Here is a 27,465-nt window from a genome sequence, read left to right on the forward strand (position 1 = left end):
TTAGGTGTGTGATTCTTGTCGACGGGTCCTTGGTTCAAATCCCACAAAAGAGCCTCCAATACAGTAAAGGGACCTGCAGGGCTGGAGTTAAAGGTTCCATAACTCGGTGATATATATAAAAACAAAGGGAAAGTAACGCAATCAAACCACAGAGAAATGTACACAGCCATTATTAGATAGATGGAGGGATGGATGGATGGAGAGATAGATGGATGGATAGATAGATAGATGGATAGAGAGATAGATGGATGGATGGATGGAGAGATAGATGGATGGATGGATAGATGGATAGATGGATGGATGAATAGATGGATAGATGGATGGATAGAGAGATAGAGAGATATATAGATGGATGGATAGATAGATGGATGAATAGATGGATAGATGGATAGATGGATGGATAGATAGATAGATGTATAGATAGAGAGATAGAGAGATATATGGATGGATGGATAGATGGATAGATAGATAGATAGATGGATGGATAGATAGATGGATGGATAGAGAGATAGAGAGATAGATGGATGGATGGATGGATGGATAGATAGATAGATGGATGGATAGAGAAATGGATAGATAGATAGATGGATGGATAGATGGATAGATAGATAGATGGATGGATGGATGGATGGATAGATAGATAGATAGATGGATAGAGAGATATATAGATGGATGGATAGATAGATGGATGGATAGATGGATAGATAGATAGATGGATGGATAGAGAGATAGAGAGATATATAGATGGATGGATGGATAGATAGATAGATGGATGGATAGATAGATGGATGGATAGATAGATAGATGGATGGATGGATGGATGGATAAGAGATAGATAGATAGATAGATGTATGGATGGATGGATAGAGAGATAGAGAGATAGATGGATACTTTATTGATTCCCAAGGAAATGTAGGCATCACGTAGCTTAAAACCCACACACACATTAAAATGAGCCATCAACACGTCTGTAGTTTTGTGATGTCACAACTATAAAGTCACTGCGCACGGAGGTTATTCTTGATATTATTGAAGATGATCACCACGGCACCCAGCAGTCATTGTGTTGATGCATTTGCAGCTACAAGTCAAAAAGGTGGATTTCAGGAAGTCTTTCCAAGGATAGAAATCGTCGAGACCCGTGAAAGGATTTCCTCTGACATGTCGTTCTGCTCACGTCCCCGTCCTTCCACCAAGTTTCAAGAAAATCAGTGTTTTTGTCTGATGCTAACGGGCGAGAAGCAGTGAAAACATAAAAACTAAAATCTGCTTGTCAACAGATATTAATGAATGAATTTCATCACATCATGATCCTTTTGAATGTCCAATGAGACCTGATGCAACAGATCTCAGCGTTGCCTCACATGGAGACGACCCCCTCCCCCTGCAGCTCGGCTACGTCACGGCGCTCTGTGTGAAATCGTCTGCTGACTCGATGACGTGCGACCCCTGTGACGTTCCTCTCTTTTCCAACGGAACTGCTGTGATTCAGGACTTCCCTCCTTGATGCCTGTGTGTCCGGGCCCATAACCCCCCGGAGCCATCTTCTGCAGGCTGTAGCCAGGGGTCACGGAGTGCATGAATGAAAAGAACGACCTCCCTGTACTGTCTCTCCGCCGCTGGGCTAAAGAGAGAGGGGAGGAGGGGGAGGAGGGGGAGGAAGAGGAGGAGGGGGGCTTAACATTCATTCACTCCTCTCAGAGGCAGAATACCCAGCGCGGTGTCATGGCTGCTTCAGGGTGACCTTCAGTTGTTTCCCGAGTCCTGACGCACAAACCCAGTACTGAACAGATCGCCAGTGAACCAGCGCACTGAGCCAGTGAAGGGCTCTAAAGACATTCACACATTCGAGGAAGAGTCAAAGTAAATTCACTGACAGACTTTATTTAATATTATAATTTTTAACGCTGTTTTTATTGCGGATCATTTCATTTTTTCATGGGGAGAAGTTATTTGTTTTTAAAATCTGTGAGATTAAAGCAACAGATGGATTAGAAATAAATCTCAGTTCATAAACCTGCAAAATAATCACATTAGTGATGACAGTTCCTGATAATTACAAAAGGTGACGCTGGTACCAGGTCTTAAAAAGTCTTAAATCCAAATTTCATTCATTTGAATTTCAATAATCTAAATGATATGCCTTCAAAAGTATTAAGTTTGTTAAAAAGTCTTAAATATGTTTAAGTAAATGCTCATTTAATACTAATTTGGTTGCACTTCTTTCCTAGAGAATTGTTTTGGCATCATGAAAAGTTTGTAAAATCTTTATTGTTCTTCAACATTTCAGCTTCTTTAACAGATCTTCAATAACGGGGAAGTGTCAGTAATTCTTCTTCCTTCACATCTGTCGCACTTTATCTTAAATCTCATTCATGATGGTCTTCGACTTGTTGAAACCTGCATGTGGAACAGTCCGACCTGATGGTGGCGCTAGCAGTCAGTAAAAGATATTCACGGCTCTGTCTTATTTGCTGTTAGTTTTGAAGCGTTGGCCGAGACTATAGAGAACAATAAAGATACATGTGAAATAACTGATGATGAGCATCACTGTTTGCAGATGATGCTCATATTTAGACTTATTCCTGTGTGACTGAATGGTTTGATTGAATATGGAAATATCTCAGCAGTGTTTTCTGTTGGGAGGTCAGATGGAGGAGACGGATTAATAACACATTAATAGAGCTAATTATGACCGATTCATGTTGCTCTTCTGAATCTCTTGTCTATGATCAAACTAAACTATGAACAACAGCTTCCTGCGGTCAGACCGTAACTGGGACACAAATATTGACCTATTATCCAATAACTGAAAAGTGGAGTCTCTCCCCGTTAGTCACAAACAAGAAAACAGATGATATGATGCATTTCTGCCGTTTGTGCTCGTTTGGTCTGAAAGTCCATTAAAGTCCCGAGTGAGAAGTGAATGTTGCTCTGCAGCGACGAGGCCCCTCGAACTTCTCCGTCAGATTATCATGCTCCAATAATCTCCTTTATTCCCACTACAAACATGCTGTGTGCTGAGGCCCGAGAGAGGAGGAGCATCAGCAGAGACACACACACACACACACACACACACACACACACACACACACACACACACACAGACAGACACACACCAGGTTTGGGGTTTTGTGCTGTAGAAGCTCATGAAGTTGTAGTTTTCACCCAGGAATGTAATTCTGTCTGGTCTTATAAAGCTTAAAAACTTTTAAAAACCCGAAGATTAGATCTTAAAAAGTCTTAAATATGCTAAAGTGTATATATATATATGTATAAGTATATGTATTCTGGTCATAAATATGTTCCTCAGAACAGTGGAGAGGAGGAATGTTTGTGCAGCTGAAAGATTTGGATTTTAGAACATAGGACGAGATGGAGAGAATTACATTTGGAAATATGTTGAAAATAAACATTACAGATATGTTAATCAGAATCTAAGTTCTCTGAATGTAATATATCCCAGTTTTAAAATGATTGTTCCTCTGTCATAAACTTTTAAATATAAAATAATTGTTCCTATTTAAATCATATTTAACTTATTTAAGTTTTATTCTAAATGTTTGTCTTGGACTTTGACTTAGTGTTTAATGTTTGCTGCAGTAAAACATCTTGTAACCTTGTTTTGAGAGGAACAGTTTAATTTAAATAAAGTTTATCATTATTATATGCAACAAAATACTAAATAAATCTGAGTTTCTCAGCGTAGTAAATATCAAAGTTTCCTATAATGGTGATAAACAGCATTTAGGCAAACTCAGCCACACTGACGCTTCAGATGAATAACAGCAGGGGGCAGCATTTAACCTTGAATAGGACAAACTGAATGAAATGTACATTGTTGACATGACCATCACTTTACTCTTCTGCAGAAACTCTGCATTGCAAAGAGGGAAAGTGAAGAGAGACACAAATAAAACATGTAGGATCATATGTCTGTGGAGTTTGACCCGAGGGAATAAAAGTCAGGAGATATCTGCTGCATCAGTTCGGACCATTGTTCTAATTTAATCCAACTTTATGGAAGTGTGACGTTGAATTGGAGAATCACTTTTAAAATATGAACTGAGAGACGTAGCAGCGAGGCCTTGAAGTTGAATTTAAACATTTATATTTTATTCATGAGCTGACAGGACGGCTCCTGTTGCTCACTGGTCTCACACACACGTGATTAATATCTGTTATTATTGTATTTGCTTATTCATCCGGAGAATCCAGAGGTTTTAGAGGAGACACAGATTTTTGCTGCTTTTCAAAAACAGGGAATGTATCTTAAAATGTCTGAAGTGAACAACCTCCTGCTTCGTTCTTCATATATCTGACGTCTTCTGGAGCTCGTGTCTGGAAATGCCTCTTGTGTTCACTTTCACCCACTTGATTTTCAACATAGTTTTCTGTTGCAACACTTTTGTTTTGTCTTTTGTTTTTCCTCTGTATTTTGCACCAGGACAAATCTGAAGTCTTCTCTGGTCTGGAGAAAAACGTCTGAAGTAGGTTAGAATCATTTTAACAGGTTTTAAAAGGTCGTAGGTCTTAAATTTGATTCATTAAGGTCTTACAAAGTCTTAAATTTGAGTTATTCAAACCTAATAAACCCCTGTATCAGAATTACACAAAATGTCCCCTAATTTAAAGGAAGGATGGAAGAACTCTGGTGCTGGTGTGAATTAAGAATCCAGGTTGTATCTGAGGGCATTTTTCTACATTTGTTATTTTTCTGGGGAAAAATGCACAACTGTTGATTTTTCCTTATATATTTTTCCATCCTTTTTTCTCTATATTTGGTCCCATGACAAATCTAAAGCCTGGAAATGTTCCCAAACTGCTTCTCTGGTCTGGAGAACGTGTATTAAATAGGTTTGAATAATTTCCCACTGTGGTGAAAGTTGAACTCCTCTTTCCTCCTCGCTCACATTTATCTGCGTCACTGAATAATATGTGTCTTTCTCGATGCTTCCACTGGGAGTCGCCAAAAATAATCTGACATGTCTAAATCCTCCACTTGGAAACACAGATATGTCAAATGTTTTTATGAGCTTTTATTGTCTTCGTGTATTTTATAGATTAAGATGTGAGCAGGGTTTCAGACCAGTGTCCTTCAAACTGAAAAGTGCAGGTGACCTTTAAAGTGAAGTCCCAACAACCTGTCGTCTTGTTAATGAACTCGCGTCCTCCTTTGTGTTGCACTTTGGACAGAAGACGAGACACACACACATGTTTTCTTCCTCTCAATCCTCACTTATAGTATTTTTAAATAGTGCGAATATAAAAAGCTGCAGCGGCTCTTGGACAGTGGGAATCGGGGGTATCACTGTAACGCAGGCGCTGCAGATAAAAATAGCCCGAGTGCTGCTCACATGTGTCGAGGAGGACGGGACGTCTCGGGAAACCTAAAAAGGTCTCGTCAGGTTCTCAGCGTTGAGATCTGCCAGCAGACCATCTCAAATCATCTGCTCTGAATGAATAGTGTTGGTGTGTGTGCTGCTGCCGGGACGAGGTTAGAGGTCGTGTCCCGTCACCGGAGCGAAGACTTTCTGACAGATTTCATTATTTAATTAAAAAAATCAAAGAAAATCAGGTGAAAGGATCTTTTGAGAAATGTCGACTTCCTGAATGTTAATAGACACTTAAAAAAAAGAAAATGTGATTTTAATCTCAAAACAGCAGTTTACGATGATGAACTGTTTAATTGGACAGTGGATGAAACATACCTCAGGGCACTTTTAATACATGTGCACGCTTCATCTCCAAAGTGCAGAATGAGAGTAAAATTTGGGGGTAAAAGCTATATATAGTCTGAAGTGCCTCCATACATGGGGTGGAAGGGGGAGAGCATTCCTCCGGTGAGAGGGTAATATTTGTGTTACCATCAGCAAGTGCTTCCCAAGCGGCATCAGGCTGGTCTGCCACCGCTCCGCGCTGTTTGAATCTCTCGGGGTAAGTCACCTTTCTTCATGCTCGCTCCCTCGCGGCTGGGTTTTACTGCAGGAACATGTTTTTCCTGTGTGTGCAGACAGTGAGGAGACGTTATCTGCTGTCAGAGGTGGGAGAGGGGAGTGTGCTGCTGCCTGTCGTTAACAGATAATCGGTCTCCTGTGTGAGGAACCCGGCAGCAGGCTCCCTGGACGGTACCTCCTCACATGCCAGGGCTTTAGGAGGTGTTGGATAATATTTGTGTCGGATAAACAGACTCGGGTGCAGAAAATGATCGACCTCACAGAAATGTAATTGGAGGCAGAGCTTGGATTTGACGGCTGGTTTTGGAAGTTCACTTTGAAACAGTCTCTAGATGAGGGGGGGTTTTAATAGAAATAGTGTGGAGGCCTGTATTTCTGCTTCATTACTCCGGTCGTGGAATCTGCTGCACATCTATTCATAGCTGAGCAGCGTGAGGCTGTAAGGTGAACCACTGGAGGTGCTGAGCTCCGGTTCTGGGTCGGAACTGGACTTTGAACACATCTTCTCCCTGAGGTTGGAGAAGTATTCAGATATCAGTGTTTCAGTGCTGGAGGATGACGGCTCATCCGGTGCAGTACATGTCCCTCAGAGGCTTCACGGGAGCTGCAGTCACGTTCAAGACAAGTTCTACTGACATGGCTAACACATGTGTGGTCTCCCCCTTCCTCCTCCTCCTCCTCCTCCTCCTCCTGGCTGGTGCTCTCGGGCCAGGTCTCCTTGAAGTGTTCCCGTCATGGCCTCCAAAGTCATACCGTGGTACAAGAAGAAGCGTGTGAGCCATGTCCAAAGTGATTATGCTTATCACCACACCAAACATGTGGTCAAGCAGCAGCAGACGGAAAGGTATGACGGTGCCGTTCACCTGCTGCTTCTGCTGCTTCGGCCGGGTGGAGTGTGGAGCTGCTGCTGCTGGGGCCCGGACCCCCCCAGGCCCCCCCCGGGCTGCGTTATGTTCTCACTGCTCCCAGCGCTCACCTCTTTTATGTCTCACTCATCTGTGCAAGATTAATTTTTCTAGATTTCATCCATGTGCTTTATTGTTTCACTCTTTATATTTTGTTTACCTCGAACATATTTCTTTACAGCTCCTCGTGTCCGATATTTAACTTCTTACCTTTATTCTCTCCATAGTGGGACTGATGAAGGATCATCCTATCCTGTTATCTTATTGTATCGTATCGTTTCGCATTATATATCATATCTTATCGCATCTTTTCATATCTTACATTACCGTACTGTATCGTCTCACGTCTTAACTATCCCCTAAACAGCAGCTATCAGATCCAACTAAATCTCTGTGTTCATTATCGTTATGTAGTATTAGTTTCTTCCAGGCGTGAAAACCCAGGTTTTGTGTTTTTTTGGGGGAATTATTTCCAGACTTTAACCTTCTGTAACTGTTGGGGCCTGAATCCCTGCAGCACCAGGTCAGGAGGTCAGAAGTCGACATCGCTCGTATTGAACGATGAGGCCAAGACAGAAGTTTTCACATCAGGATGATTATCACAGTGTCACGTTGTTTTGTGTTTCTCGTTTTAAACCTGAGCTCGTTCGTGTTAAAGCTGCTCGCTGGACGATGCGGAAACATTACTTCAACTTTTGTTTTATTACTATTGATGAAGTTATATTTTGTTAGTTAATGACAGATACGACTTCATACTGTCGGACAGATCATGACAGAGAACTTTGTGTCTTTTCATTTCGTATTCTGTTTTGTATTCTGCACCTCTCCTGGCTCTGAGCTCAGCTCTGCTCTGCTTCAGCAGCACATACAAGTAGTTACGCTTCTCTCTGCGCTGGCTTTGTTGTCCACAGTGATGAAATGAGCGCACAAACCTAAAACCAGCTCACGGCCCAGATCGAAGTTCTGGTGTTTGGGTCGTCCTGCCGCAGGCTGCCATGTTGCCATGATGTCATAGGTCAGAGGGCGAATACCACTCTCCCCCCTGCTCTTTATAAACCAAACGAATTGACGTAATACAAATGGATGTTGTAGGATCTGAATAAAAAGTAGAGGAATTGGCAAAGGACGGGGGAGAAATTGGTCAGGATCCATTAAAATAGTTTATTTGTTGTCATCATAAACCAAAGCATATTAACACGTGTTATTACTGGAAAGTTGATCGTCTGCTGCCATTTTCTACCGTTTTAATCTCGACCAGGTGGTTTTTTTAAAACAGCGACAGCTTCTGCAGAACTAAAATAAAAACCTCCTGTAAGATGGAATTGTCCTTTTCCCCTTTAACGGCTGCTTCATAATGACGGACTCTCTCCTCAGCAGGAAGTCCAGCTCTAAGTCGGCGATCCAGGTGCAGGCCCAGGCCACAGCGGCTATGGCGGAACCAGCATATACAGTACCGGTGTTCCGGCAGAGGTGAGTTCCCATTGGCTGCTGCATGTCGGGGCTATTTTAGGTGAAAGGTAATACTGGACTTCTCTCTTAGCCCAGTCGAGAGTCACTGGTTAATATTTCAGCCACGATTATTCTGACTTGATACGAGTGTGAAGTCTGCATCTCCACGAGAATACTTGGATGTTGTTAATTTAAACTGTGCACGAAAGGAAATTAGGCAAATAGTCAAATTTAATACTTCACTGCTTTCACATAGAAAGATGTTTCATGTCCCCTGAGCTTGGATTCAATGTGAAAACCCCTGAAAGGATCAATTAGAATAACTCAAAGCAGTTAACTCTAAATTCTTGATAGAAGGTTTCCTACGAAGTGAAATAAGTTTCCCCAGCGGCACCAAAGCCAGGTGTGTTAACCTATCGTGCAGGTTCAGTTGGATTAGTGTGCGATGGCCGTGGTCTTGTGTGTCTTCAGGAGTTCTGAGGAGACGGAGGAGTATCAGAGAGTGACCACTAACGTAGGGAAAGGACTGGCCGTCATCCAGGAGGAGCTGCACAGGATGAGGATGGCCACCAAGGCCCAAGTGGAGAGTCTGGAGCTCCAGAGAGAGGTGAGGAGCCGAGAGGCCCGGGGTTATGATTTATATATTATTATTATATATTTATATACAAACTGGAAATAGTAACTGTAGATTTGTTGTTTAGAAATGAGGCTTTTATTCGTTTCTTATGCTTATTTCATTAACTTGCGTATCACAGCCAAGATTAAACAATTCATCATTTAGCACCTTAGATTATGATTATTATTGTTATTACAGCAGTTTGACACCAGGGGCTTAAATAACTAAGATTAAATCATTAAATAAATAGATAAAGAAAATAAGAAATAAATCAAATAGAAACTTTTTTCCTCAATAAAACTTCACAAACTGCAGCGCCAAGTTTTTATAAGAAGTAGGACTCACAATTCTTGCTCCACATTTTAGTTAATAAAGAATATAAATCAAGTTTTCTACATCTTAAAATAGTTTTACATTGTTTTTCTGACATGTTTGTAATGGTTAGGGTCAAATGTCGGATTCAACCAAACTTTGACTCCTTTGAAAACAAGCTTATAAACTTCTTAGTTCTCCTTTGCTCTTTAATGTCGTCGTTACTCCGAAGAAGAAGAAATGTTTTGTTCAAATTAAAGGTAAATTTGTGTAACTTGAATTTAACTCAGACCCACATGGTTCACACTTCATGTCCCAACATGGAGAACAGAACCAGTGGAGTAAACCTACGTCACTGTGCTGTCTGCCCCCAGGTGAGAGGCATGATGTCGAAGAGGGGGGACATGTTGGACGAGATCCCCAAGATGCCCGACTTCCTGGTGGCCCTGCGGCCCCACACCGTGTGGGAGAAGACTCCCGTGAAGTTGTTCTGCACCGTGCAGGGAAACCCGAGGCCCATCGTCAAATGGTCAGAACACAATCACGTGTTACTGGAGAGTCTTTACACACGTGCACGCTTTAATCTCTTTACACGTGTTGGCGCCATGTCTGAATCGTGGAGGAGTCACGACGGCAGTTTGTTAAATGTCTGAATGATGTCGTCAGATCAACGTAACGACAGTGGAAGCACATCCTGAGAGACGTGTGCATCTTGTGCTAAGATCCCTGCGATAATACGTCATAATTCTAAATTATTATCATACAATTATTAAGTTGTTGTGGCTGAATAATAGCCTGGATTTTAGAGAGGAGTCTCTAACAGCCTCAGAACTTTATCATCATTCAAACATTGTTCTTCACCAAAGTCTGTGTTTGGTGTAATACTGCTTTTATGAGAAGTTCCTGACGACAACAGAAACATTTTCTAAAAGTATTTAGACGTACGCTTCTTGGTTAAATGACAAACATCCAGTTGACTTGATAACTTTATTATAGTTTATTATGATGCAGCCGTTAAAAAAGAAAAGTTCTGTATTTTTCTAGTTTTGATGACAACTCAAATTCATTCATACACTTGAAGATGGGGATCGAACCGTCGACCCCCTGAGCCACAGCTTAGTGTTACTATCATTTCAAAATTATCATGTCTTAACATTTCATGTTTAACCTTGTTTTGTATTATGTGGGTATAATATTTAGAATTAAACTGACTGAAACCCAACGAGAGGAAATGACTGTGTGTTGTTGGCAGGTATAAAGGAGGAGCGCCGGTCGACCCGCTGAGCGCCCCAGGAAAGTACAAGATTGAAAACAAGTATGGAGTCCACAGTTTGATCATAAGCAGGTGAGTTTCCCCCTCGAAATCTGACAATAATAACTATAACTATAATATGAAGTGTTAACTGAAGCTCTCTGATGATGATGTTCCTCCTCATTAGAGACGAATCAAGTCGATGCACGTGACAGACAAACAACGAGAAGTTAAAACATTATAAAATCACGAAAATAATCAAATCAGAAACAGACAGAGAGATGATCAAAGGGGTTTATGGGTTATTAACTTTAATTTTCTGAGCTCTCGACCCTCATTTTCATCTGAACAGTTAAAATACAGTGAGAGACCCAGTGAGATCGAGGGTTCGTGTTCGTCATCTTCAAGACCGCTCAGCTGTTCCTGTTGAAGTGCTGACCTTTGTGTCATTCGAGCCTTGAATTCCTCCCTCAGACCCTCCCTCCCTCCCTCCCCCTCCCTCCCTCTCTCCCTCTCTCTCTCTCCCCCTCCCTCCCTCCCTCCCTCCCTCCCTCCCTCAGACCCTCCCTCCCTCCCTATCTCCCCTCCTCCTCCCTCCCTATCTCCCTCCCTCCCTCAGAATATCTCCAGCCCCCCATCATTACATTTCAGGGTCAGTGAGGCGGCTGGCGTTTGGTTAATGGGCCCAACTTTGTCCAAAATGGTGAATTTTCTCATTGAAAGAAAAGTGAGAAGGTCTGAGACTCGTTCATGCCCCCCCAGCTGAGGGAATGGACCACAGTTAAAATAGTTGCGTCCCGGGTGAAGGTCACATTTCTTCCTTCTATTCTCACCCTCGGAGCGTCACAAGGCCGCCTCACTTCACCTCCTGCTCAGAGTGAGGTCATTTCTGCAAAAGAGGCCGGACGCCGTGTCTCCTGCTGCAGTGAGACGCCCCGAGGGGTTAACAGCAGGTCTCTGAGACGCTGAGGTCTTATTGAGGAAAAGCTCAGCTGCTCCGTGTGCTCATGTTAAACTCTGTGTTTAACTCTCAGCTGCTTGAATCCTACAATGTGGATATGACACTTATCACTCCTACATAATGTGCGCTGGGTGTGTTGGTGAAGTCCTTGAGGTCTGTCAGTGACCCTGTGTCGTCTCTGGGTCGATAAAATGTATTTAAATACACAGAAATCTTATATTTGTATATTTGTATTAGTCCCACAATGGGGAAATTTGCAATATTACAACAGCAAGAGTCAAAAATAGGCCTCAGTGAGTAATAATAAGTAACATGCAATACTACATAAATGGAATAAAAACAAATATATTGATTGCACATTAGTAAACAGCTCTACCATATATTAGATATTGAAAGCTATGGATGTGTCTTCGTGTATTTAATCAAGTCCCTGACGTGTTTCCGTGGCGTCTGCTCTCAGGTGTGTGGTGAGTGATACCGCCGAGTACAGTGCCGTGGCCACCAACCCGCACGGCACGGCCACCAGCAAGGCTGCAGTCACCGTGAAGAGTAGGTGCTTCTCTTCCTGCCACACGGCTGCGTTAGACACCCTGTCTCACCCTGTCTCTCTGTGACCATGAATTCTGTCCCTCACAGGAGCCTCAGGAGCCGGGGAGTCCTGCCATCTCGGTCTAGGTGAGGGGACGAGGGACAAGGGACGAGGGACGAGCTGCAGCCGAGGGAGGGAGGGAGGGAGGGAGTCTTTTTAATATTTGTCTGGAATCAGGCCCAAACACAAACCAGTGACACAAATAGCAGTGCACGTGAGGAGCTGTGACAAGCTGTGGAAACTGTTGTGAGGAGCTGCTGTTGTTTTAGAGACAGACAGTGGAAAAAACAAAAGGGACCTTTCATTAATATAATAATAACTTTTCAAAACTGTGTCCGTCACTCCAAACAATGTCTTATTCCCAGGTCCCACACGTGAACTCCAAACTGGGACAAATAATAAATAAATACATATTTGTATAGTTTACAAAGTGCTTCACAGACACAGAAACATAATATACAGGCAGTGGAATTACACATTTAAACAAGTGCATTAAACAATAGAACAACATGTAGTATGAGCTGCAGCCTGAGCAGCCTGGAGTTCCAGAGGAGGAGCTTCCTGTTAAACTGCCTCTTACCAACAGATTCAATCAAAATCAAAACACACATGGAAGTTCATGAAGGTGATTTATGAAAGGAGCTGAAATACAGTTTAACAAAGGTCCAGGACAAACCAGATTATTACCAGGATGTGTTGAATGACTGGAGAAGTTCCTGACCTGATGAATAACTTCCTCCGTCCTGATGTCCAGTTCCTCACCTGACCGTCATCCATCCCAGTAAACTGGAGGTCTCTCTGCTGGATCGCTTCTCGGTCAGCTTCGGTGTGGAAGGCGGATCCATCAGCCTGGTGTGCACCATGGTGGTCGTCCCCGACCTCCCCAACCTGCCCCCCCTCGCCCAGTGGTACAGAGACGGTGAGACATTCATTCATGTGTGGAGGGTGATGCTCCGTTCCTTCATTTAGTTCAACCTTCCTGATGCCACCTCCGAGACAAACGGTCCATTGTGTCCTCCCTCTTCCTTCCCTCCCGTCTGCGAATAGATAAACTGCTGAAACCCAGTAACCTGGTGGAGATGGCAGTGGGGGGGAGCGCGGCCCGCCTGACGCTGCCCCACCTGGCCAAAGACGACGAGGGGCTCTACACCCTCCGCATCTTCACCAAGGATGGGACCGCCGAGCACAGCGCCTACCTGTTTGTCTCAGGTCGGACACAACTCTGCATTATCAACACTTCATCTTCACATTTATCTTGTTTTACTAATGTCACAGTTTGTAGGTCATCTTTTACATTTTGTTCCTCTCTGTTTGAATAAGATCTGTAAAATGAGAAACCACCTTGTGTCTTTGTTGTCTCGGCCCCTAGATGCCCCCCCCTCTGCGGCCGGGGCCCCTGGTGCGCCCATGAGCGTAAAGGCATATGACATCAACGCGGACTACGTCCTGGTTGCCTGGAAACCCCCCAACACCGTCAACGAGGCGCCACTCACCGGATACTTTGTGGATCGGTCAGTGCGTCCTGAGACCTCCTCAGCTCTTCTTTTTATAGAGCGGAGCTGGCACGTTAGCATGAACACTGTCAAGTTACAGCTACTGCAGAGGAAATCACTCAAACTGATCTGATGAGTCTGAATGCTCATTAAATACACGTTAAAAACAAGTTCATTCTGGTCACTTGTGAAGTATTCTGTGTATTTCCCGTGCTGATGGTGTCACGTCCTGGTCCCATGTGCAGGTGTGAGGCCGGCAGCGACTCCTGGGTCCAGAGCAACGACGCCCCGGTGAAGGTTTGTAAATACCCGGTGCACGGCCTGAGCACGGGCCGCTCCTACCACTTCCGGGTCCGAGCCGTGAACAGCGCCGGCATCAGCAGGCCGTCCCGCAAATCAGACAAAGTGACCGCCCTGGACGCCGCCGAGAGCGAGAGGCTGCAAGGTACCGACGAGGGTAAATACAAAACACACGGCGGAAAGGAAACAAGTGTTTTTCTGACAGATCTGTTGTCGTCATTTCCTGCAACAGTGATAAAAATCGAAGGGAAATACGACATAGTGATCAGGGACGATGACCTGGAAGGTAAAGTAGGAAACCCACTGATCTGGGTTCAGATTCCTGCTCGAATCCTTTAAACCACTTCCTCCTAATCTCACACAGACTGAACACTAACCACAGACAAAAAAACTAAATCCCAGCAACATCAGTAATAACATTTACACTTTGAAAGGGGAACTACACCGAAAACATGAATGCAGTTCAATTTTAAAAGAAATATTAAGAAGTTCACATCCACCTGATAGTGTCTTCATCTTTCATCGAGATCATTGATTTACTTCAATAATAACTCTCTAGTGATTGAGTGCAGATTCCTAATTGAATAAAAAGTTATGGATGAATTATGAGGATTCAGAATGAAGCCGTATTTCTTTTTATCTTGTTCACGTTACATTTCTTTTCCACACAGGTGTGTACGTTTATTAAAAAGCACATTTGAAAACAACCACAATGCAAACTACAAGAAAAGGGTCAAATAAAATAACGTAGAATACAAACAGTGGATTCTAGACTTTTACTCTGAAGATCAGATTTTCTCATCTTTCCTGAAAACATGAAGAAACAAACCAACATCATCACACTGGATAAAAAAACTAAACCCAACAACAGAACTAATGTCACGTGTTCTAACATCTTCAGTTCGACGCCACAGACCAAACATCCTCCATCTTCTTTATCCCGTCTTAACTGTTGCGGTGACGTCTTTGATCTAACTCCACTTTTTTAATTCTGATCTAAAAACTTCTTCCATTAAACCACTGGGTGTTCTGCTGACTCCACAGTGTGCCGAGCATGTTCTCCCACTTCAAGCTAACCCGTGAAAACAAAACACTAAACATTTAAAAACCTAAAAGTAATATTGACGCGTTTGTATAATTCCCGCAGATGTAGAAGTCCCACATTTTACTGCAGTTTATTCAACTTTCACTGAACTTTAGTCCCGAAGTGTTCAAGAAATCAAACCTGTGTATTTACCTCCAACTGCAGGACGGATGTTATCTCACAGATTCATTCAGAGGATTCTTTCCTCTTCCTTTTTAAAAAGCTGAAACATGCGACTGAGGTTTTCTTAGAGGACACGTGTTGCTAGATTAAATGAAATTAAGATTAAAAGGATAAAACAGTGAGTCCATTCGTCAACAAATTGCTGTAAAATACATGATTTAAGACGCATTTAGTTCTTAAAAGTGCGTAATGTGGGACTTCTGCAGCCGCTGTCACTGCTGGTACTTGATGCCTCAACACGGTTCACTCCTGATCCAGGCTACGTGACGATCCCCGGGGAGCCCACCGACGTGCATGCTTCAGAGGTTTTCAAATCGTACGTCGTGCTGAGCTGGAAACCTCCCAGCCCCCGTGGACGAGCGCCGCTGTGGTACGTCATCGAGAAGGTGTGTGTCGCTCCGTCCACGTGGCTCTGTTGAGCATTGACCTCTTAAACGCTGGAATTTAGAAACGCATCGAAACATTTACTCTAAATGTTTCGATGCGTTTCTGATCCGGCTTTTTAAAGATGTTCCCTCCAGCACCGTTTAAGAGGTTCAATGATTCTCATGTAGTAGAACGTACTGAACCCTCCCACGTGTTACTGCACTTGCATCGTTGGGGCTCCACTTGAGAGTCGTTAATATCGTGAATATCAGCAGAAAGAAACTGCATCGGATTCTTTTTATCGAGTCTCTTTACGTGGAGTTAAAGTTAAAGATGGCAGCTTTGTGTCTTGGCTTCGTTTCTGGACAGTGGGAGGAAGACACAACTAGAGAGGGAGTTTTACAGTTTTACATTTCCTGAAGGCCACTGTAGATTCTCCGATATAAGGAGGGGTGAGGGTAGATATTCACGTGGCTGAAGTACGTCCCCTCGCCACTAGAGGGCACTAAATCCTCCACACTGAACCTTTAAGATCTTTGGCTTTTATCTTGTGACGCAACTTTGACATTTGTCTTTCAAGCTCCAATTAGAAGGATTCTCGCAAAAACGTTAATTTATCTAAAGAACTGTTTTCAATCTCTTACCCTGAGTTTGATCGTTAAAACCATATCGAGCCCCAACGATGCAACAAGTAATGTACGATTGAATAATCTTCATCCTAAAATCTCATCTTTTTGTTGTTGCTACGTTGGTGAGGTCCGTTTGCACCTTCTCACTTCCCTCCATCCCCCCGACTTTCCCACAGTGCATAGCCGGCACTGGGGCGTGGCAGCGGATCAACGCGTCAGTCAAACTGCACTCCCCCCGTTACCCGGTTTTTGATTTGCAAGACGGGCAAAAGTACCAGTTCCGAGTGTATTCGGTGAACATGCACGGCAGCAGCGAGGCGTCGGCGTCCTCCGAGCCCGTCCAGAAGGTCGATCAGGACGGTAAGGGACAGGACCAGAGACATTCAGACACTACGAGAGCTGCATGAACAAGGATCTTCATTCCTAAATATTCTCTGTAGCTTCCACTCCACATCAGTGCGTTTTAATATATAAATAAAGAGGGAAAAATAGGGTTTTTATACTGAAGGAGAGAAGTGTCTGTTTTAAACTGACTGGATTTTCTTCAGCTTTCCATCAAATAATGTTCAAATAAACTTGTTTTATATTATAAGAAAAACTAAAAATGTATTTGCTTATCTCTTACAACTGGGAAAAAGAAAATGTGGTGTCGTCTCAAATTTATCATCTCACACTGAGTATTTAAAGAGTTTCAGCTGAATGCTGAAGTTGATCCTCTGTTCAACGTGAGTTATTGTTTTCCACAGGAACTGAGCTGCCGGTTGGTATGTACACTTTAATGTTGAACATTATTTTAGTCACAAGTTACTTCACTGTTCCACTCTGTGTGTTTTCTAACCGGGTCACGCTGGTTTATTAGCACACGTGCACAGTTCTTTGTGTCGTCGAGCTACAGTATTGGATAAAACAAAGTTTTTAACTATTATTTAAATCATCTCATAACTAAAATCATCCTTAGTTCCTCAGTTTAATCGTGTTCCTGTGTGAGATATTTTTCTTGATTATAAATCTAAAACATTACATGTGAAAACACATTAATACTTAAAATGTCCCCTTAATAAAATCTTAGTCACTCAAATCACTTTGTGTTTGTTGGTGATGACGTGTCACAGAAAACGCCACGACGAGGTTTCACCTTCTGTTCACTGCACGTTTCACATCTTGGTTCAGCTCAGTGTGTGAACATCAGACCTGGAGTCAGTGGTTTCTGCTGCTTATGTTCATGGTTTCTGTTCTGTGAGGAAACGTGTGGATGTTAATCAGCAGATTTCCTCCAGAAGAAAAAGGGTAATTTTCCTCCGATGTTGTGATCGACAGGTGATCTGACTCAGACGTATTACCCACCCAGCGACTGATGCGGAAATTGAACTTAAAACCATAAAAAATATATCAATTAAAATGTTATAAGTTGAAATGTGACTGTTTGTAAATTATGAGTTTCTGTTACAATCACTTTATCTGAATTCACAGACAGAAAACAAACATTTAACGACTTCTGAATGTGTTTTATTCATCACAAAAGCATTTCTGGATCTCTTGACTTTAGCTGTTGAGTTATGTTCCTGTAGTTTTTGGAATGTAAATGTGAAATGCATCAGTAGAGTTACTAACGGTTACTAACGGCTCCTTTCCCTCGGGGAGCAGGCGTCCCCTCGGCTCCGGGTCAGGTCGTCGCCACCAGGAACTCCAAGTCGTCCGTGTTCGTGCAGTGGGATCCTCCCAAGCAGGTGAAGAACCTCATGGGATACTACATCGACGGCCGCGTCGTCGGATCCAAGGAGTGGTTCCCGTGTAACCACAAACCCTTCAAGCACAACAGGTACGAGTCCCGAGTCCTGCCGGGGGCCACTTTGACTCCACGGATGTGTTATGTGTCTGTAATTCAAACCAGAAGTGAATGTGCCTCAGGTTCGTGGTCCACGGGCTGATCCCGGGCGAGACCTACGTGTTCCGTGCCCAGGCCGCCAACGTGTTCGGCCTCAGCGAAGAGTCTCAGGAGTCTTCGCCCATCGCGGTGGAGCCGGCGCTCGGTGAGACCAACTGAACTCTGAACGTCACACGGAGCTTAAAATGACCATAAATTCAATCTTTTATTCAAAACACATCATTAGAAATACAAAGCTGATACCAAACGTGATTCATTTTAATCAACTTGTTTAAATACCTTCACATTTAATTACTTTCAGGCAGAGGGGTGGATTATGGTATGTATTAGATCACTTTGTTAACAACCTGCTTTCACCGCCCCCACCGCTCCACGTTCCACTGTGTGTTTTCTTCACAGAATCATTTATCTTCATGGTCACCGTGGTAACACGACGCACAAAATGAGTTCACCATCACATTTTTAAACACTTTACGAGTTAAAGACTAAGATTTTCTGGTGGATCAAGTTTAAAACAACATTAATGTTCACGTACGTCACAGTGAGCGTCACTCATTAATTAAAATACGTGTTCAAGTCAATAATTAACAACGTCTGATTGGTGCACGTTAATCATCAAAATGTCTGTTTTGACTGTTTTTTGAAGTTTACATTAGAAGCTTCTATTTAGATCTGATTGTAAAGTTCAGTTAATTGGTTTCTAATTGATGACGTCAGTAACGTCCCAGGTGACAGTCACATGACCTTTCCCAGTCAGGGTCACGTTGTCCAGGTGTTGAAAGTCAATCTGTATGAACTCTGCCCCAGCGACTCCCAGCTCTCCCTTCGGCATCACCATGCTGAGCTGTGACGGCGCCTCCATGACTGTGGCGTGGAAGAGTCCCAAGCACTGCGGCGGCTCCAAGGTCAACGCTTACTACATCGACAAGCGGAACGCCGACACGCTGACCTGGAAGGAGGTCAACCTGGTGGCCGTCACCGAGAGACTCTGCACTGTAAGAGCAGAAAAGGGGAATTCAAACTGTGGAGCTCATCATTCTTATGAAATCTCTTTATGACATCACGCCCCTGCTCTCTGAATCCTCAGGTCGACAGTCTGACCGAGGGAATCTTCTACGAGTTCAAGGTCCAGGCTGGAAACCTGGCGGGTGTCGGCGTCCCATCAGCTCCCAGTGCCCCGATGAAATGTGAAGCTTGGACCATGGAGGAACCAGGTACGAGACACGTTCCAAGTAAAACACTGCTCTGCCGTCCGGTTGCTCTCTTCTCTTGTCTGTTTTTGATCATATTCAGGATTTATTTTAAGTGTTTCGAAGCACAAAACATAACCAGACTGATCCAAAAACCAGAAATCTGTGTAAAAGGTTTGATTCTAGTCCCCAAACGAGTTCATCGTAACAAAGTGAGAATCCGTGGTCAGTGTGACTTCACCCTGTTCATCCTGCACCTTCATACAACAGGTCCCCAGAGTCACACTTCACTCATGAGATAAACTGGAACATGGCAAACTTATCAATTATTTCCAGAACCTATTATCTTTCTCTCTCAGTTTATGTCGTAACACCTTGAATAACTAAAAATGTATCATCACCTGGTTTCAAAACCAGAAAATCAACCACAGTTTTAATTTATAAAACTCGTGTTGACGTCAATATGCAGCCAAACTGAAGCTGGACACACGTCTCCTCTCACCCTGCTGATTTATTTGTTTATATATATTTTAAGGCCCAGCCTACGACCTGAGCTTCAGCGAGGTCAGAGGTCACTCCCTGGTCATCCTGTGGAAGGCTCCCGTCTACACTGGAGCGAGCGCCGTCTCTGGATACCTGGTGGACATGGCTAAAAAGGGCTCGTCAGAGTTCGTCACCCTGACTCAGGAAGCTGTGAGCCACCGTTACCTGCAGGTAATAGACTGAGCCGACGGGACACGTTCACATCAGCAGGTTCACGCGTAAATCACAGAATCTTCGTCCCTCATCGTGGTCACTCCATACATGTGATGTTGTTCCCGTGGTGTCCTGCAGGTGTCCCATCTGGAGGAAGGTCAAACCTACGTGTTCAGAGTTCGTGCCGTCAACGCTAACGGTGTCGGGAAATCTTCTCAGGTGTCTGAGCCGGTCTGTGCCAGAGCTCTTCCAGGTAACAACGGCCTAACGCTGCTGTCACGTGGGTTTGTCTCGGAAACACCAGCGTGAAGTTTGTTTGGTTCAGTTCCCTATGACCCGAGCTCCCGGTGCCACTAAGTCCACAGCATCGTGTTTTGACTCATGTTCCAGTTAATTGAATTCGACCTTGTTAAAACCAAACGTTCTCACACTTACCCCGAGTGTTTTCGTCATGTCTGATGTTCTCAGGCGCCCAAGAGATCGTGGCCAACGTGGACGGGGACACCGGAGACATCTTCCTGTCCCTGGAGGCCTGTGAGATCTGCGAGACGTCCAAGTTTGTGTGGTCCAAGAACTACAAGCCCATCGGGGACTGCCCCAGAGTGGAAGTGACGACGAAGGGCAGAACGTGAGCTCGCTGCTGACCTCAACACACACACACACACACACACAAGTAAACAATCAAATGTTTTCTGTTCTCATTCATCTTGTAGCTGGTCGACCTGATTCCAGGATTAAAACTCTTTTATAATGATTTTCTGCACGTTCACTGTTACGCTCTATTGATTTATTATTAGAATATAATTAGTGTCACATTAAATTATGAACTTGTTCTTCACGAAACTCTTAAAACATTATAATAGTGAGAACATTTCCAGACTCATGAAACAAAGAGGAAACGTCACAGGAACATTTTATTCACACTTTCATAAAAACAAATAGTTCAAACTGTAAAGAAATAAAAAGACGTGTGAAATCCAGGTGGAAGCTGAACTCACCTCCTCTCCCTGTGTTGTGTTGCCGACTGGGATTGTGTTGATATTCACCAGTCGTTGTGTTTGTGTCTTCAGCTCCAGAATGACGTTCACTCACCCCGATAAGGACGATTTGGGCAAATACTCTGTGGTCGTCACCGACACCGACGGCGTGTCTGCCAGCCACACGCTGAGCGAGGACGGTGGGTCATGGGTTCGCTCGTGAAGAAGATCTCATGAGTCCGATGTCTTTATGTATTAATTCATGTTTTCCTGAATCTCCTGCAGCTCTGAACACGATGCTGGAGCTCAGCCAGGCCATCAGACATCCCAGTGAGTCCAGCAGCTCATCGCACAGAAATGAAGACGAGTAGTGATTTGAGATCAAGTTCCATGTTGTTGCTTAATGTAGTGAAACAATTCAATGTGGAAAAATTAAAGCTCCACTGATTTATCGATATAAATATAATATCGATCTGGTGTAGAAACGTCTGATATGAAAATCACAGACGTTTTCTGTGTCAGTGTTTGTTTCTCGATATGAAAACTTAACTTAACAGAATATACGAAGCGGTAAAGATGTGCACGTATGTACTCACGACCACAACGGTCAGAAATAACAATACATGGAATTTAATCAATTAATAATTAGTACTTTTATAAATGTGTTTACAAACCAGTTTATTTATCTTTATAAAAAGGAAAAAGTTTAATGACTCAGACAATGGAAACGCAAAAAATTGTTATTAAGGTGAATTGTACATTTCGTTATTAATGAATTCACTGATGTTTTTTAAATAATTTACTTATAAAAGAAGTCTATAGATTAATATATAATAATACGTTAATAATAACAATACATTTAATAGTTATTAATTCACTCATTAATCATGAAATGCTTTATTACCATTTCTGTGACTCTTGTGATCATTTGATGTTTCAGTCGTACATGAACATATTATTTAAGTTTTATATATTTTGTGTTTTTATTTTTATTTGTAGCTATTTGTAATAAAGTTTATGGTAAAGCTGTAAAATATCCAAACTCAGTTAAATTACCTATAAGGGTTTGATAATGACATCTATATATATATATATAATTGTCAGTCCAGTAGATTCCTGAGAGCAGCAGGATCTGATCTTCTCGTGACTTTTCCTCTGTTTGCAGTTGTTCCTCTGAAACACGGCCTGAACTACGAGATTCTGGAGAAAGGTCACGTCCGCTTCTGGCTGCAGGCCGTCAAGCTGTCGCCCTCCGTGTCCTACAGGTTCATCGTGAACGACAAGGAGGTCACCAGTGGGGAGGTAACGGGCCGGAGCCAATGAGTTCAGAGTGTGTGACGATCTGTAGTAATCAAAATGGTTCGGCTGCACGTTCTTTAAGTTCCAGCGACTTGTCTGTGAAACTCTGAGATCATCTGATACTTTTCACTTGTTATCAACAAACAGACAAACGTCTTCTAACCCTCTAGTCGTCATGGTGAACTCCTCCAGGTGATCCCATGACTCCACTGATGCTCCGCGCTGTGTTTAGCTCTTCTCTCGTTGGTTCTCTGGCCGGTTTCTACCAGGAAGCCAAACTGACTTCTAGACATTTATAGAAAACATGTGATGCTTTTCCTGTTTCCTTTGTCTTTCTAAAATACACATTTGTTCTATTTTACTGTTATGATGAGTTACATCCCTTAAAGAAAAGGTAAAACTCTTGTTTTTGCACTGAATCCTTTCCTCCTTTTCCCGTCAGGGTCACAAGATCAGTCACGACGTGGCCACAGGAATCATCCAGATGACCGTGGATCACTTCACCAGAGCCAACGAGGGCACGTACACCGTCCAGATCCACGACGGCAAAGCCAAGGCCCAGAGCTCCCTGGTGCTGGTGGGAGACGGTGAGACACACACATACATATTAATCATGTGATTTTTCAATCTTCAAAACCTGAAACACTGAAGCGACACAGACACAAAAACTGTATCCACATTCACTCTGTTTTCAGTTTTCAAGGCTGCGCTGAAGGAGGCAGAGTTTCAGAGGAAGGAGCACATCAGGAAACAAGGTACGAACCCACGAGCCCGAGACCAGACATTCGTCCTCTGTTTACAGAGACATGTTCCACACACTGTCCGTCCCTGACAGAGACGTTACAACTACAGGAAGAGACACATCAGGATTGTTTCTTCATGTCCTTAAACAACCAGATTCCACTTTGTTGTTTCAGGTCCACATTTCTCTGAGTACCTGTATTTCACTGTCACTGAGGATTGTACCGTGATGCTCGCCTGCAAGGTAACACAAATATTATTTTACATTTAAATTCCAACGTATATTAAAATGAAACTCCATTTAAATGTGTTTTTGAGACATTTATAAAAACCTGTGTTGGACACGGCTCATTACGCCCCCCTAGTGTTTCAAACCCTCTGTGCACTTTAAAGAAAACAGCTTATGATTTATGATGATTCATTATTCTCTTACTTTAACTCTTTGCTCACTCTTCAGATGATTCTCCTCCCTGTTTGTCTTGTTTTGGTTTCAGGTGGCCAACGTGAAGAAGGAGACGACCTTCCACTGGTACAAGGAGGAGGAGGAGATCGTTCCAGAAACTCCTCCCAACGTCCTGTCGGGGGCCTGCGCTCTGCCCATCGCCCTGGTAACAGCTGCTGCATCATCACCGACACATGCATGGGTTTAACACACTGAACGCTCACGTGCACACATTCATGATCACACACTGAACGCTCACGTGCACACATTCATGATCACACACTCAATCAAAAGTCAGAGGAACAAGTTCAGTTGTTGATCTTTGTCGCCTGAGAGTCTGAACCAGGCTCGTTTCCACCCGATCTGGTTCGTTTTTGGTTGTTTCACATTGTAATTGATTCGTATGAAGTAAATTTATATTGATCGGGAAAATTGACGCGTTCATATTGTTTGTCTCAGTTCTCCAGGAAAGATCAGGGTGTGTTCAAGGCCACGCTCGGGGACGACAGAGGAAAGGACACGTCTCTGTTCGACATCTCAGGCCAAGGTCGGTTTCTATTTGTCTTCATCGTTCAGTCTCTGTGTTGTTGTGGTGGTTCAGTATCTAACGCTCCCTCCTCTCTGTTTGATCGGCAGTGTTTGATGACATCATCAACGCGCTCGCTCAGAACGCTGGTGAGTGTGATTCCCCCGACTGTCGGTAACGATATGTGTGCGACAGGATGTGGCGCTCGTGTGTGATTGGACAGTTCGTGGTTCAGAAGGCTCCTAGAGTAGAGTTTGTCGTCTACTCCGACTGTCTCAGATGACGTGGGACATTAGACTGTGTAAATAAAAGTTAATGAACATTAATGAACAGAAAGATAAAGTAATAAAATGCTAGAAGAGGAGAAACTAAAACCAGAGATAACTGGAAGGAGCCTGAGAGAGAGAGAATACCTCCATCAGGGCTGATGTAGAATTAATCATCTAGAATGTGACGGCCCACAATTCTCTAACTTGTCCCCATGAACCAACACTTTTTATGAATAACTTTCACTTCTCATAGTAACATAAGAGATCTCTCGCCTGCTGCATTGTTTAAATGTGTGCAGCTATTTGCAGAACTAATTCGGATCAGCACCAAGATTTAATGAGTTCTTTCTGTCAATCTGTGGAGAGAAGTCAGATTGTAAAGAGAAAACCATTCAGAATAAATCTAAATACGATAGAATGAAAGGATTTACCAGTAAAAGATGTATGAATAAATACACAGATCAATAACATTTCATCAGTAGCCTGACTAACAGACAGGTCTTGAGTGTGTCTTTCTAAGTCCGTGTCTGTGCGTCTCAGGTGCGTCGGCCTCTGAGCTGGTGATGCAGTGCACTCCAGAGGGAATCCGGCTGCAGTGCTACATGAACTACTACACAGAGGAGATGAAGACCGTCTGGAAACACAAGTACGGTTCACACGCTTCTGCTTCAGCTGCCTCCTCCGCAGACTTCAGGCTTTTTTAACTTTGCAGAACTTCACAAACCTAAAAGACAAACTAGAGGAAAGAGCCAGTGAACGAACGTCTCCCCTTTAACACGTAAACTCAATGTTATGGGACTTTTTCTAAGCGTTGACTCAGACGTGTTAAAGCGACGTCTTTGTTAAATGTGTCGGTGGTGAATCAAGTGTAAACCTCTGACCTCTGACCCGGGACTCGAACCCGCAGGGAGACAAAGATCGCCTCCTCTGAGAAGATGAGGATCGGTGGAACAGCGGAGATGGCCTGGATGCAGATCTGCGATCCATCTGACAAGGAGAAGGGTCACTACACCATCGAGATCTCAGACGGCGTGCAGACTCACACCAGGACCTTTGACCTCTCTGGACAGGGTGAAACATCCGTCCTCCCGTCGATCAGTGTTTTCACTTTCATTCTAAATCATATTCTATCCTCTCCATATTCCATTCTACTGTTTTATCTCCTTGACGTTGAGTGATGAAGTCATTTACCCTGAGATGATGTTCTGTGTTGCAGCCTACACTGACGCCTACGAGGAGTACCTGAGACTGAAGTGAGTCGTTTCTCACAACAAACCTTTGGGAACATGAACTTCTGAATGTTGTTTTACTCACTCTGTCCTTGTTTCACCCTTCAGGGCAGCGGCCTTCGCTGAGAAGAGTGAGTATCAGTATTTATTATTAGACATTGACCTACATTTCAAATGTCCTGTGTATTTGTGACACTGTGACGGCCCAGTGACGTGTTGAGTCAGAAGTGACCTTCACTGCTTTCCTGTTGTGTCTCCTCAGACCGCGGCAGAGTGGTGGGGGGTCTGCCGGACGTGGTCACCATCATGGAGCAGAAGGTGAGGACTTCTCAGCTCCGCCCTCAGATCACACATCACGTTATTAACTCTACAACAGCGATGACGCTAAAGTTTTACACCTTTCGACTGCAGGTCTTGTGTTTCGTCATCAGCTGTGCACTTGTTGTACGAGTTGCACAGGTCGAGCGACATTCTTATGAAACGAGTGCCGGAGCAAAGCATGTCAATTAGAGCTGTGAGTCAGCTCCAGCTGTAATACAATGTATTATGTATTACATGTTTTGCTTTGGTCCCGAGGCTCCAGTTTCTCTGTGGTTCACCGGTTTTTAAAATGAAAACGTAGTCGTGTGGACGAAGCCGTAGTTTCTGTCGCTGAAACATAACTTTTCCACTTTCTACTAAAACAAAGCTGCACTTTTAAAAATCCATCTCTAATTAAATTCTGACTCTTGCCCGTCCGCAGTCCCTGAGCCTGACCTGCACCGTGTGGGGCGAGCCGACCCCCGAGGTCACCTGGTTCAAGAACGAACAGGAAGTCTGCTCCACGGAGCACACCAAGGTCACGTTTGACGGCGGCAAGTTCTCCAGCCTCATCATCAACCAAGTCACTCCCGAAGACTCCGGCAAGTACAGCATCAACGTGCGGAACAAGTACGGCGGCGAGTTCGTGGAGATCACCGTCAGCGTCTACAAGCACGGCGAGCAGATCCCCGAGGCCAAACTGGGACAGCCCAAATCGGCCACGCCCGCAGTCACCCCTGTGCCGCCCAGGTCCCCGGCTCTCCCCTCCAAGACCCCAACCCCTTCCAAGTCCCAGACCCCGGTGCCGCCCGGGAAGACCCCAACTCCAGCCTCCACTCCAGCGCCGTCCATGAGGAGTCAAGCCTCCACCCCTGCTTCCACCCCCGTCCCCAAGTCCCCAACCCCCACCCCCAAATCCCGACCCCCACCCCCAAATCCCCGACCCCAAATCCTCGCGGCGTCAAGTCCCCGACTCCTCCCAGATTCATGAAGTCTCCGACCCCACCGAGGAAGTAAAGGTGGAGCTGACGTCTGAGGGGGAAACGTCTGCCGTTAGCAACGCTGGTGTTTAGCATGGGTGTGAAAGTTATTTAGAGGTAGTCTCTGTTAAAGTCCCACTTCCTGCACGGCCGCACGCACCGGACGACGACTGTCCGAGAACCGGCCGCCGACTCGTTCTTCTTGTGCTACTTTTCAAAGTCTGGTTTCACAGTAGCATAGAACCGACCCACCACAGAGGGACAGTCACTGCGGCGGCTGACATGTTTGTCCGTTTCAGCTCGTTCACGTCACTGACTGGTCGCTGCGCTTTGACTCGGGCGGGAAAAAGCTGAAAAGTGAGAAAAATGTAAAGACCAGGGTCGATGTTGATGTTCTGTGTTTTTCAAAAGCTGCACCTTCCGCTACGCGACGTTAGCGGAACGCCTCGTTTTTTTTGTGGTTGTTTAAATGTTAAATCCTGGTTTTGGCTCCTGGTGATAAATAAACTCTCCAGGTTTTTTCTGCTGAGATCTGGAAACACGGTGACGAGAGAAATGACGTAAACACGCAGAGACGTGCGGTGACGGAGAATCACCGATGACCTCTGAGTAAACTGGATTAAACCATCGGACGAACCCGTCGTCTCGTCTCTCGTCCAGTTTCTCACGTTATCGTGGCGACGTCACCGTCCTGGTCTCGGCTGGTAAATCTTGACGAGTGCAGTGTTTTTAGAGTCAGACCCAAACTGTTAGAATCCTGTGAGTTACGTTTGTCCCATGTGACTTTCTTCCTTTAAAATGTGTGAATGTAAAATGTTCACTTCCTGTCAGAAGG

At 44.0% G+C, this 27,465-nt stretch overlaps 1 protein-coding gene across 6 annotated transcripts; it reads left to right on the forward strand.

The window, feature by feature from the left end:
* Window positions 1-5,784: 5,784 nt before the first annotated feature.
* LOC118098274 (M-protein, striated muscle) lies at window positions 5,785-27,465 on the forward strand. Of its 6 annotated transcripts, none has more exons than XM_035141901.2 (34): window positions 5,785-5,937; window positions 6,670-6,801; window positions 8,237-8,332; window positions 8,783-8,918; window positions 9,614-9,768; window positions 10,492-10,584; window positions 11,913-12,001; window positions 12,089-12,127; window positions 12,796-12,960; window positions 13,089-13,250; window positions 13,411-13,552; window positions 13,780-13,991; window positions 17,741-17,915; window positions 18,005-18,126; window positions 18,789-18,976; window positions 19,069-19,195; window positions 19,707-19,885; window positions 20,006-20,120; window positions 20,336-20,495; window positions 20,938-21,044; window positions 21,130-21,174; window positions 22,010-22,146; window positions 22,586-22,730; window positions 22,839-22,898; window positions 23,061-23,128; window positions 23,379-23,492; window positions 23,786-23,873; window positions 23,963-24,001; window positions 24,662-24,767; window positions 25,029-25,192; window positions 25,338-25,374; window positions 25,459-25,481; window positions 25,613-25,668; window positions 26,093-27,465. In XM_035141901.2, exons 2-34 carry the CDS (start codon window positions 6,692-6,694, stop codon window positions 26,639-26,641), a joined length of 4,203 nt encoding a protein of 1,400 aa, XP_034997792.2. In that variant the 5' UTR covers window positions 5,785-5,937; window positions 6,670-6,691; the 3' UTR covers window positions 26,642-27,465. The 6 variants fall into 6 exon arrangements, with proteins under 6 accessions (XP_034997792.2, XP_034997807.2, XP_034997800.2 ...); XM_035141916.2 differs by having other exon boundaries at window positions 8,240-8,332; XM_035141909.2 differs by having other exon boundaries at window positions 5,797-5,937; window positions 6,682-6,801.

This window comes from Hippoglossus stenolepis, chromosome 2 (genome assembly GCF_022539355.2).
Source record: "Hippoglossus stenolepis isolate QCI-W04-F060 chromosome 2, HSTE1.2, whole genome shotgun sequence".
NCBI lineage: Eukaryota > Metazoa > Chordata > Actinopteri > Pleuronectiformes > Pleuronectidae > Hippoglossus > Hippoglossus stenolepis.